The 12848-nt window shown below is 31.5% G+C and overlaps 1 protein-coding gene across 5 annotated transcripts in view; it reads left to right on the top strand.

Annotated features, from left to right (window-relative positions):
* The window catches only part of LOC117119788 (endophilin-A3-like), a 58885-nt gene that overhangs the window by 19182 nt on the left and 26855 nt on the right, over positions 1 to 12848 (top strand). For 3 of the 5 annotated variants that reach the window (XM_033264702.1, XM_033264698.1, XM_033264701.1), the window contains exons 3-10: positions 4146 to 4218; positions 4452 to 4595; positions 5588 to 5721; positions 7062 to 7129; positions 9189 to 9202; positions 9860 to 9892; positions 10722 to 10822; positions 11480 to 11583. In XM_033264702.1, the coding sequence (XP_033120593.1) occupies positions 4146 to 4218; positions 4452 to 4595; positions 5588 to 5721; positions 7062 to 7129; positions 9189 to 9202; positions 9860 to 9892; positions 10722 to 10822; positions 11480 to 11583 (671 nt within the window). The remainder of the gene's footprint in view (positions 1 to 4145; positions 4219 to 4451; positions 4596 to 5587; positions 5722 to 7061; positions 7130 to 9188; positions 9203 to 9859; positions 9893 to 10721; positions 10823 to 11479; positions 11584 to 12848) is intronic. The other 2 variants (XM_033264699.1, XM_033264700.1) reach the window with 2 other exon arrangements.

The raw sequence follows: 12848 nt of genomic DNA, 5'->3' as shown, positions 1-12848 counted from the left end.
TAGACTCTATTCTATTTCAATGTTGATTAATCTCGAAGTTTAGTGTAAAAGAATATATTTATTATATATGATTATCAGGCTCTTTAAAAAGGGTATTGTATTGTATACTGTAAAGTATTGTTTTCTTCGTGTTTTCTCTAGATTGCTGTTCAATGTATTGCTTTCAACCCTTTTCAAACAACGAAGCACATGTTTTGTTGCGTCGTTGATTAACCATGGACTCTACCATTCCATATGGGTTATTAATTTTATAATAATTTTTCAAAATAATTAAATTTAAAATGTATAATCATTAAATCGTTTTTAAAAGAGAACTAGCAAAATGATTTTTTGTTTTAGAGAGGATTTTTGATATGCCATTAATAATAGAATCAACCTTAAAATCGTTTTTTGGCCTTTTTTTAATGAAGTTATAGGCAATTATATACGATTTTACTATGACATCACTGGCGAAAGAGTAACAAAAGATCGTGTAAATAGCGCCGCGTAGGGTATCCGTTGCGTACGATCTTTGCGTGTACGCTGTAACCATGGCTGTAAATTGTGATTGTTACAGCATGCACGCAATGATCGTACGCGGCAGATATCCTACGCGATGGATACCTTACGCGGCACTATTTACACGGTCTTTTGTTACTTTTTCACCAGTGACGTCATGGTAAAATCTTTATAATCGTCAATAACTTCATAAAAAAATAGCCAAAGAACGATTTTAAGGTTGATTCTATTATTAATGACATATCAAATATCCACTCTAGAACAAAAAATCATTTTGCTAGTTCTCTTTTAAACGCTTGAATGTACCAAATGACTATGTTATTAATTTCATTTATAAAACGCACTGGTAATGTATAAAAGTAGTTTTCAATTGTTGATACGCCACGGCGTATCAAGTGGACTTGGAACGTCTTCCTTGTAGTGTACTGCATCGCCGGCTGGATCAGATTATCATACAAGCATATACAAGCGACTGTTGTACACACACACACAGTAGATCTTGATTAATTAGGCCTATGTTCATGTAATATACTGTTTACGCTAATTAATTTATGTTCTACTGAATGAGCTGTTCTTGTTTGATTTTTAATTTCTTTTTGTCACTTCCTTGTTGTCTTTATTGTAATTAATTTATTTGTATCGTACCAAATCCATTTTCAAATATATAACAAATATAAAATATAATTGAAAATGAGACTTAAAGAAAATAATAAATACAAGATTTAATTGCACACAAAAATTCAGAGACTGATATTTTCTTAGTTTATTCTATGCTTTTCCATGGTAACGTTGAGTCGTTATCACTGGGCGCCGTACAAGGGTACGGCTATGCATAACTCGGCCCACAGCAAGATCAATGACCCTTAATAGTCAATTTCCATAGCAGCAGAACCGTGGGACTGTTCCTATAAGAAGCAGGTACTGGCATTAAATTGCGTTTATCCTGTCACTACGAATTTATTCCTCCATGCTCGCTCATGGAACAACATGAGTTTGGCCTGGTTATAACACTGGGCGGTGTACAAAGGGTTTGAGCTATGCATAACTCGGCAGGCAGCAAGATCAATGACACATACAATTTGATTCAGTCTGTATTTCCATAGCAGCAGAGCGTGGGAATGTTCCTATGAATAGTTCTAGAAAAAGCAATATACTGGCATTAAATTGCGTTTATCCCGTCAATATTCATGGCAAAAACATGAGTTTGGCCTGATTATAATACAGTATAAAAGTGTATAGGAAATTTCAGTGGGTTTCGAGTCTTGGTATTCGACATTTCGGTTTTAAATATTACAGAATAGCTCAATAACAAATGACAGGATATAGTATTAAAATTAATTCATAATAACAAATGAAACTTATGACAAAACATAGAAAAGAGACGTCGATAAATTACAGTACATCAAAATCACGAGATAAACCGACGCAAACAAGTAGAACAAAAATGTCGGAAAACGAACCCTAATTCGCGAAATGGAATCGTCCAACATTTTTGATCAGTATCTTGAACCACTCGTCGGCAACGTGAAGAGATTTTAATCCCCAACCACACGTTGTAGACGGGTATACGCATTGCTTTATTTTGCGAGGCTCCCTTATATTGATCTCTTTTATTTTAGTAAAACATATATCAATAAAAGTGACCTTGCATTCAAATAAGTTATTTATATATATGTATTTTTGTAATTACTTTTCTTTTAAATTTGTATTTTATTTAACTGTACCACTTTGATAAACAGTACACAAGTACTGAAAGTGCATGCAGTAGAAAGACAGAATAAATAAATAAGTTAGTAAAAAGAAAAGCAATTGCTTGTTGTTTGTAATGTTAAGCACATTCTGTGATTTATCATGTCTACATAACTTGTTGACTTAGAATGTGTCGTATTTGTAATATTTTGTTAAGTCGTGGAGCAATGTAAAACTTTTCTAATTATGGATGTGTCTTAAAATAACTTCATGTTTCGTTTTCATTCCATCATAAATGCTAATAATTCGATCTACCACACTATATGGTTAAAATCCTAACAGGAAAATTGAATTGCTAAAACATTTGTTGAAATAGTATTGTATTAGTGTTAGTAAATAATTATCCACCAGTCACCCCATACCCCAGGTTAAACCCTTGTGCTTGTCAGACACTAGAGTGCTGATGATAGTCATCAACCATATGATGACTTGATTGTAGAATTAATTGATGAATTATTATAAACAAGCAGCACATTATAGTGAACAAAACCATTAACAGTAATCCATCTGTAATGTAATCACGCGCCTAAGTGGCGGCTGAGGAAAAATTTCTCTTTACTGAGTGTAGTTCCTCCTTTTTTACTCTTTTTGGTGTTCTTATTTTAACTGAGTGAGTTTGGGCTTTTGGACGTTTCTGTTGATGTGATTCTGGATTCTGTGAACGCTTTTTTGTGAATGCTTTTTTGACTTTTATTGCCAGCCTGGTCATTGCCGATTTTACTGTTTTACGATTTGTGCTCTGTGGCCGTGGAATCGCTTTGTTGCTCCCTTTGTTTTGCTTCAGTTTACCTACACTCACTCCGCCTGGAATTGGAATGTATCATGCAAAGCAGTTCATTAACCGTTTCTAAACCTCGAGTCTCTAGGCACGGTGGCGGAGTCGCCTTATATGTTAAGAATAACATCAACAGTAACATTCTCAAAAACGTAACTGTTCCAGATGGTATGGAATGCCTTTGGATTGCTGCTCGTCCACCGCGCTTACCTAGGTCAATTGCCAGATTAGTATTCGGAGTTATTTATTATCCTCCGAGGAGTCAAATAGCTGAATCTCTCGTCGACCACTTATCTACCACTATTGACCAGATCCTTACTAAGCAGCCATTGACTGGCGTTGTCATTTGAGCGTTGAACTGTGCTCCTTTCACCTTTTGATGTCTTGTTTCCGTGATGGATTCGAGTTTTTTTTTATTTATTTTTTTTCACTTTGTAATCATGAAATGTAATTCAACTCTTAATTCGTACGCATTAATGAGCTGCCATATTTTATGAAATTGTTGTTGTTTTGTGGTTTTGAATAAAGAAATACCGAGATATAGTAAAGTAAGGTTATACTTGTCGGTCTAGAACCAGAAGAATATATTTGCAATTCAAGATCAGACGTACTACTTTGTTAAATATGTAAAATAATTGAATGAATATTTCAAAGCATCAGTAGAGGCAAATGGATGGACAAGAATGAGTTTTTATTGTAGATAGCAGCATATGTTCACTTGAATGTATTGACGTTAATGCGAACTTCTTAGCAAGTCCGTACTCAAGTCTACGGTATAGTCTGATATTGTATGATCTAACTGTTCTTGTTGCATACTGTATAGTGGTCATACGATTAGCTCTACAAAGGGCTGCAACGTGGACACTCCTAAATTGACCCCAGTGCTAACTGCAGTGTAAAAACAAAAGCATTTATGATTATTATTATTATTTAAAACAGTACAATTAGTAAATTGTAATTTCATTCAAGTCCTTATTATTGTTAAACTACTGTGTACAAACAACAAAAAAATATACAATATCTAAATCATTAAACATACTATTATACACTGTAACAGAGATAACAAATCAAGTGTAATTTAAAAATGAAATATACTAATTTTATTCTTTCTTTACTATTGTAGACAATAGACTTCACAGAGCATGCAGTTGATGAAGTAATGGCCAAGACAGTTGAATTTCTACAACCTAACCCAGGTTAGTTGATTCCACACAACTTATTGTGTACTACAAGTATTGATAACGTAAACTTTGGTTGAATGTAATAGCTTGTGCATGTTTTATTTATTGATTCATTTAATTTACATTTTTTTTCAGTAAAACCACTTGGAAGATACGTAGGTAGAACAGTAAAAGATGAAGTTGATAATTTTAGTTAAATCTTAAAATGTACTTTAATTACTTTGCTGATTATGCTTTTATTTTCACAGTTGCTAGGGCTAAGTTGTCAACTTCTTTGACAGTTTCAAAGATGAGGGGTCAAGCTAAGACTGCTCGTTATGTTCAGGCTGAAAGTATTCTAGGAGACTGTATGGTAAAGAGTGGCACAGAATTAGGAGAAGATTCTTCCTTTGGTAAGTCAACAAATTATATTCTATATTATAAGTTACACCAGAAGATATACATAAATAATAAATATTCATGGTGTCACCATAGTGTTTCATTCCTTCATTCTTTATTTTGCCTTTCATAAAAGATACAATATATTCGATACATACTATAACATAAATTTACATAAAAGTAAATTACCAAGAGAGAAAAGTAATATATTTATTTAGATTATCGTTTGAATTTTTAGTTTTGTATATGGATAGAGCTATGTACAGAGCATATTTCCTACATAGGAAAAATAGTGGGCACTTTGTTTTTTTCTTTTTGGCTTTTCAAATGTTCAGCGTTGCTATTGCAATGTTGAAATTATCCCTTGGAACATTGCTATGAGAAAAACCTCTTAGAAAGAAGAATTGAAAAGTATTTATCCCCAAGAAAGAAAAAAATATTTTCTTTACGCTAAGAGATAAAAAAAAACAGTCCATTCTTTATTATCAAAAAAATTGAAAACGTGTACATATGTCTATATTGATATAGAGACGTAGAGCTTTGGTCAGTAAGAACAATTATGTGTACTGTACCATAAAACCTACATTAGTTTTAATATGTACAATATCATCATCATGTACAATATATATGTATGTTATTCTCAATCATGAGCAGAATCAGAATGTATAAATTTACGACATAATAGCAAGAAACATAAAGCCAAAAAGAGATAAGCTATAGAAAATTCATGGATTGAAACTGGCTTAGAAACCTGTAAATTTTAATTTGTTATGGAAACTAAGACAGAAATGTATCACCAAGTTACTCTTTGCTAGTACTATTCAGTTATAATATTTTCCTGGTAGTTCCTGAAACATGTTCATTATTTACACATTCAATTATGCACACATAAATATAGTTTTGGGTCTGACTTCCTATTAAAAATAAAATCTGCTAACTTCTGTCTGCTTTTAAAAACTAATGAAGATGGCAATAATACAAACCTGTGTATTTAATTTTGTTACAGGTCACGCCTTGGTGGATTGTGGTGAATCCATGAAACAGCTTGGCGATGTGAGAGACAGCTTTGATATCAGTGTTCGGCAAAACTTCCTTGAACCTCTCAATCACCTGAAACAAAAAGACCTCAAGGAAGTCAACGTAAGGTTCTCAACTCACCTGCTTCACTGCACCACATTGCCATTTTGAAAAAATTATCTTATATTTTTCAGTACAAACTTTAAAAATAGAACTAATAAATTAAGAAAAATAATATAAATAAAAAATAAATTCATTCAAACATAAACTACATCGCTAAAAGTTCAACTTTGTTTTCTAATGGCAGACGAGATTGATATTCGTTTGCGTAACCTGTTCTCAAAAAATTGTCTACATCCTTAATTGAGTAATTGGTCAATTTGATAGCCATTTTATTGCCTGGTGTCCTCAATTCAGTTGGTTTAGGCTATGTTCACACACACGGCGTAAGACTGGCGTAGCTTACGCCATTCACGGATTAAAATTCCAAAGTGTTCACACAAACGGCGTTCGCTATATTAACGCTGGTGTTAAACTAGTAGTAATATAGGCCTATGGGGGAATAGTTTTAAGTTTTAAATAATGTACGGGTTCTTAACCGTAGTAAAATTAACAGTGCATCAGTAAAACTTTTAAATCTGTGAATTGTTCGAAGTGAAATTATATGATGATTGTATTTTAAATTAACAATTTTACTTTGATTTTTCAGCTAGCATTGTTGGTGTTTCAGGTTTTAATAGACAGTCTAAATAGGTTAAAATATCTTACAAAACACAATCAACAAATCATATACATTATAACTAAGTAAAATCCAATAGAAAAAGAACCCCTTTACCATTTCATTTATAGAGAGCACAGGAAAGAGACCAAAGTAGCTAATATATTGCAATCGTGATTGGTCAATCTCTTGAAATGAGGTAAAATCAAAGCATCACTGGCATTAGCTCAGTGGCGTTAGCAAATCTGGGGTCTGCAGGTAGCGTTAATAACGCCAAGGATGTGGCGTTAACGCCACTGCCTAGTTCACACACAAAGGCGTACGCTACGCCATGCTTAAGCCAGCCTTACGCTGTGTGCGTGAACATAGCCTTAATTTTAGTGGAGAGAATCGATAAATGCCTATGATTTTGTATTTTTCATAAATAGATGATAGGTATAGTTAACTCCAAAAAATGATAACTGTTACGTATTGTCTTGGAAGTATGCAAATAAGATGGCATTAATAAAAAGTTTCCTTAGATATCCATGAATCATATTGACATTTTAAAATTTAGAGTCATAAAAAATGTCATCTGCTACACATTATCTGCTACACGTTGTCTGCTACACAATGTCTACTGCAGAAACATATGTCATTTGAGTAATTCTTGTGTAAGTAATCTCTGGAATTAGATTTTAAGTATATTTATTGTTTTTTTCTAAACTTTTTTTGTCAAACAATTTTTAATCCATTTTTTACTCAGCATCACCGTAAAAAGGTTGATTCAAGACGTCTGGACTTCGACTTCAAAAAAAAGAAACTTGCTAAAGGTAACAAATATATTGATATTAATTAAGATACATTGAATATATATTTTTCAGGTATTCTTTCTTTATGTAATACCAATTGCAAAAATCCGAAAACATGAAAAAATGAATGTGGCATATTGTAAGCACCAATCGAATAATGAAAAAAAAAAAAAGTTTTGCAAATTTTTTTTTTCTGTATATAATTGCAATATTTTGTTATGATTACTCCAAAATATAAGAAAAATATGACAACAAATAATTTACATAAACTGAACAGAGCAATTGATTACAATAATCAACCATATTTATGTTGGAGTAAATTTCCTTTAAAAGTAACAAAAATCAAATCAGTTGATCAGCACAAAGGCAAAGCACGATCCTTAACAGATGAATTAATCCATAGTGTAAAGATATACCACCTATGGTAAAATCAGGAAAACCCTTCAAAATGTCATTAAAAGTTACTTTCAATGAGCTCTAGATCAAAACAATTAAGTTCTTGCTTATTTACAGATTTTCACTACAAAAATGTCTTACAAAAGCTCTTATTGCTATATTGACTATGACATGTCTTAAATTCATGATCACTTTTTGATAATAAGAACAATACAGTTTTTTTTATTGATTTTGCTGTGTTCCATATGTTCATATTTGCGATTCTTTCTTTTCTCAATTCTTTGCTGTGTCACTCCATCCCGCTTCACCATACAGGAGGTAATTTTCTATTTTTAACATTTGTTATTTGGTTTGTGTATTAGTGATTAAGTGATTACCTTCCAGCAATTTTGATCTGACTATAAATTGATTTAGAACCATTTTTTTTTTGTTTAAGATTTTAAGACTATTTAAGACTATTATTCCTTTGGTTATTTGTAATTCTGCATTCAAAAAACTGGTGACCATGTAGTGATATGAATTAATTTACAATTGTCTTAAAAAGCAAAATATTGGAAAAGCAGTGTTGGGGAACTATGGCTGGATATTGGTTGAGATGTAAATGTGAATGTATAAAAAAATGTAAACAGTTTTATACATTTACAAATTATGAATATATATATATATATATATATGAACTATGAATGTATATATTATGTAAAAAATTAAAATTCGGCTTTGTTTAAAATGCGTTGTATTTTTTGTCAACTTACATCCATTTGGTTCTATTATCAAGGATTTCAGTTCAAGAAGATTACCAGTTTCTTTATTAAGAAAATATGAAAAGATTACTCTTCGTTTGAACAAAGCCGAATTGGATTTTAATTTTTTACATAATTGCAAGGCATTCTGAGTTTTTCCTGAATGTATATATATATACATATATATATATATAGATTAAAAGGCAAAATACTGAAAAACAACAATGCTGTGGAAACAATGGCTGGATCTCAGTAGAGATACAAAAATGATAAGCAACCCATTGCATATATGCCTAATTTATGTAATTTATTTCTTTTAAATGGTTACTACTCTAAAGTATTGCACATTAGCTTTTTATAGTTAGTGTAGAATAAGTAGTGAATTTATATTAGATAATGCTGGCACAGTTATGATTTTCCTTCACTACCATATCATTTTTGTTTTGAGAGAAATATATTTATGAATTGTGAATTATGAATTCCAATTCAAAGCAGAATCAACAACAATCATGTAGATATTTTTCTGGCTTTATTTAGTTATCTTAAACTTCATTTTTATTTTTGTGTCATTCATTGTTTTTCGCCTCTCATTTGAATGTTGTTTTTAAAATAAAGTTAAATTGAAGCTGGTTCTTGGATGTGGACCATTTCAAATTTTTTAAATGCTGAATTTTGATTGGCTGTCAGCAGTCTGTCGGACATGTGGTCATGTGGCATAGATGATTGCATGAACCAAAGCACGAACATGAAATCACGATTAAATTCAAGCGCTATATAAGAGCGACATATTATTATTATTATTATTATCTACAATTATTTATTTTTTTTCGATAATTATGAGCACCTAATTGCAAATGTTTCTGTTTTTTGGTTTGGAACTTGTTTTGCAAAAAAAAAAAATCGTGTTTTTTTTTCATTGCATAATTTCCACTGATATCACAACCTAGTTGGCAATAATGGTAATTGATTGATTGATTATTTGTACCATTAACAATCCCCATTACTTTCCCCTTTTCACTAATGCATGCATATTCCTAGCATGGTGGTTTGCAGATTACTCAGTAGTACTTTATAAACTTCACCTGTTTTTTTTTTCTTGAAGTTTATTACAGTTTTTAGTTTAGAAGTGTTTTTATAAATGAGCATTTTTATATACTTCCTTTTTAAAATATACTTTCTATAAGGATAAGTACCTTTTAAAGAATATAGCAACTTATATTTTAATTGAAAATTATTAGAATAATATTTTTTGTTTTAGTTATTGTATTTAAAAGTGAATCATATTTTTGGTTCAGAAATATTAATCATTTAGATTACTATGTCTGTTGTCCTTTCTTGCTCTATGCTTTTCTTTCTAATGATATTGATGTTTAATAATAATAATAATAATAATAATAATAAAGGTAAGCTAGATCATAGTCATCATTAAAATAATGATAATAAAGGCTCAATCTTAACAATATTACACCTAAAATTATGTTTATGTAAAATATAAATGAATATTGTTTATTATTGCTTTTAGAATCCTCATTTCTTCCATCTTGTACTCATTCTTTGACTTGCAAATGATCTTCTTTCTTTCCCGTCATAACATGGTTATTAACGTTATTGGTTAGTTTTTGGTATGTTGGGTACCACTAGTGCAGAAGGTAGGCTAGCTATTACCTCATCTTATTTAAACAAATATAGTTGGAAGCACGAATTAACCAGCACGGCATTTGTATTAACACATTTATCTGTGATTATCTGTAATTCCAGTCTTAAATGCATATCCTGTTTCTGTTTAGTATTACATTGCATAATGTTTACAGTTTTAAAAATAGATGAAACTATCGTGATATTCAGAGGATTCAAACTTGAGAGTTTAGGATTTTGAATGACAAACATATGAACCTTCAAGCTACAGTTCCACTGCGTATGAAAATAGTAATTATTCAGCTTTATGTGTATAGTTGTGCTTGGCAATAGAATGCTGTTAAGTAGGAAGCTAATCAACAAGTTTACAGAATGCTGTTAATTAAGAAGCTAATCAGTAACATAAATGTTTTAATTGTAGAATGTTGTTAATTAGCTTATTAATATGTATGTTTTGATATTGTTCATTGGAAATCTAATCGATAGAATTATGTATGTTTTAATTTGACTTCAGCTTGCTGCATGTTGTTCTACAAGATTAATTTTGAGCATTTGCTATATTACATTTTATTCCAAAAAATGTGAAGATAATTTTGGTTTAATTATTGGATTTTATTGTAATAATCTGTGAGCTAAAAGTTTGTGTACTGATATACATGTATACTTGTGTGTGTATATTTATATTCTTGTAGATGTGTATAACATGTATATATTTAAAATTTCTTTTTGGTGTTCTTATTTCTTTTGTATAAATTAAATTATTAAGATTAAAGATTTGATGTGAGCAAGCAGAATAGCAGGTTGAGAGTTCTTTAACTTAATGTTATCTGTTTTGTGTGGCAGGATCAAATCTCCCGGAGGATGAGGTTAGGGTGGCAGAGGAAAAGTTTGAGGAATCACTGCGGCTTGCTGAGGATGGCATGAAGAACATTATTGAAAGTGATGTGAGTATGAAGTCAGTTTATGCTCATGTTGTCAACCTCATGAACTACATGAGGGGATAAATTAGCTAATGAGGGGTACTTTACATGGTGCTTTTATAAATTTAAGAAATCCATTAGGAAATGAATGAGCCAATATGTAGTATGGGCTCTTTCACAAACTGATGAAGGAATCAATAAGAAGACTTTATATTGGCCCTTTTTCAACCTGATAAAACTAAAAAAGGAATAGAATCAACTTGCAACATCAGCTAAAATTATATACAAGGCATTAGTGCAGTTTGAAAATTCATACATCATGAACAACAATGATCTGGGAAGAGATCCCTTGTGGCACACTGCATATATCAGTGTTTATCCGACAAACAATGCTACAAAAACAAACTGTTTTCTTCGATTGAAATAGCTATTAAACCAAACAAGTGCCACTCCTCGAATGCCATGGATAGATAACTTAAGTTAATGATAATGATGATGACAAAAGACAAGGTCTACAGCAAGGTGGTGGTGGTGACTTTTTTGATCGCTAAATCTTTTGTTTGTTTTGAATTAAACATTTCGTCACACACATTCACATTGAGGTAAAGCTCATTTGAAAAAAGTGTGAATTCATGTGGAATTATATTAATTTTATTTTTCAAAATTTGTTTTGTTTATCAGGTTGAACAAGTAAGACAATTACAAGCTTTAGTAGAGGCACAACTAGACTACCACAGACAAGCAATGGAGATAATGGAGAGACTCCAAGAAACCTTAGAGGACAGGTAAGATTTTAATTTTAATTATTGTTTTGTAATAACTGGATGGGAGTGGTTCTCTGACATACATTATAGGGCCTGTTTCTGTTCAATTTGAAAAAATACCAGTTATTTTTTTGGCCAAGCTAAATTGATTTGTAAACATTTGTCTGTGTTGTTCAATTTTTTTACTATAAAAAAACCGGTTGTCTCGTTGGGTGGTCGGGGAAGGTATGATGACACGTTACCCATAATGCTTTTGAAAGTCGGAAGTGTGTAATGACCGTACAGTAAGAACTGTCACTTTACAGTTAGCGATCAAAAACAAAATAAGAATCTAAGGTTTGACCCGAGATCATAAGGTCAATGATGAATAGCTGTTAAAAAGTGCACCGCAACGAACGGTTATTTGTTGTGCAAACACTGAGTCGATTGCATGTTTTTCTGCACGCCATTTTAACTGTTTATATTAATCTGGGGCAGTTTATGTTGACAAAATAAAAACGGGTAAATAAAAAATGGTTAAATAACCATTTTTTCATGCCAACAGAAACAGGCCCATAGTAATTAAATTTACTTAGAAACCAGGCCCTCCCATCTAGATGTCTTAATTGCCAATAAGAATAATAAGAATAACAATAGTAAGGTATCTGAAATGTCAATGGGTCATGGGCTAAAAAGGTTGCGGAATGAGGTCATACTATCAATGGCGTAGATTTAGATTGTATTCACTTGAACCAGATCAGAACTCCGACCTTTGTCATAACATTAACATTGCTGAGTGGAAAAATTACATAAAAGACTCAACTTTTGGGTGAAGGGCAAAACTACGAAGTTCAGCATTTCCCCCGACAGGTGGTCCATGATCCATCATAGCCCAACATATGAGCCACATACACATTCACCTCAAGATGTCTACAATAATGAATGCCTTGTAACTGATTTTATGTCACGAGTTAGTTTGCTACTAGAAAGAAAATGAATTTATTGGCTAGATTATGATAATGTATTATTTAAACTATTGTACAAAAATATCATAATAATCTTAATTTTATTTTTACCTCAAAAACCTATATATGTGGCAAAGACAAGTAAAACCAGTCACTCGTTGGAAAAATCAATATTTAGTTATTAATACAGTGTTTAACAGTAAAATGAGAGCTATAAAATGGTAAAAGAATCATTTAAATCCGACACTTCGTTATGAAGTTACACGAGTTTAAACATACAGCTGTTTAAAGAGTTAGCCATACAGTCGGTAAAGAACAATATTTGAGAAATCAGCCTTCAAA

Source organism: Anneissia japonica, unplaced genomic scaffold (assembly GCF_011630105.1).
Source record: "Anneissia japonica isolate Jap-2015-1 unplaced genomic scaffold, ASM1163010v1 scaffold724_len3256291_cov202, whole genome shotgun sequence".
NCBI lineage: Eukaryota > Metazoa > Echinodermata > Crinoidea > Comatulida > Comatulidae > Anneissia > Anneissia japonica.
The sequence above is the reverse complement of the archived record's forward strand: the minus strand, read 5'-3'. Positions and strand labels throughout refer to the sequence as shown.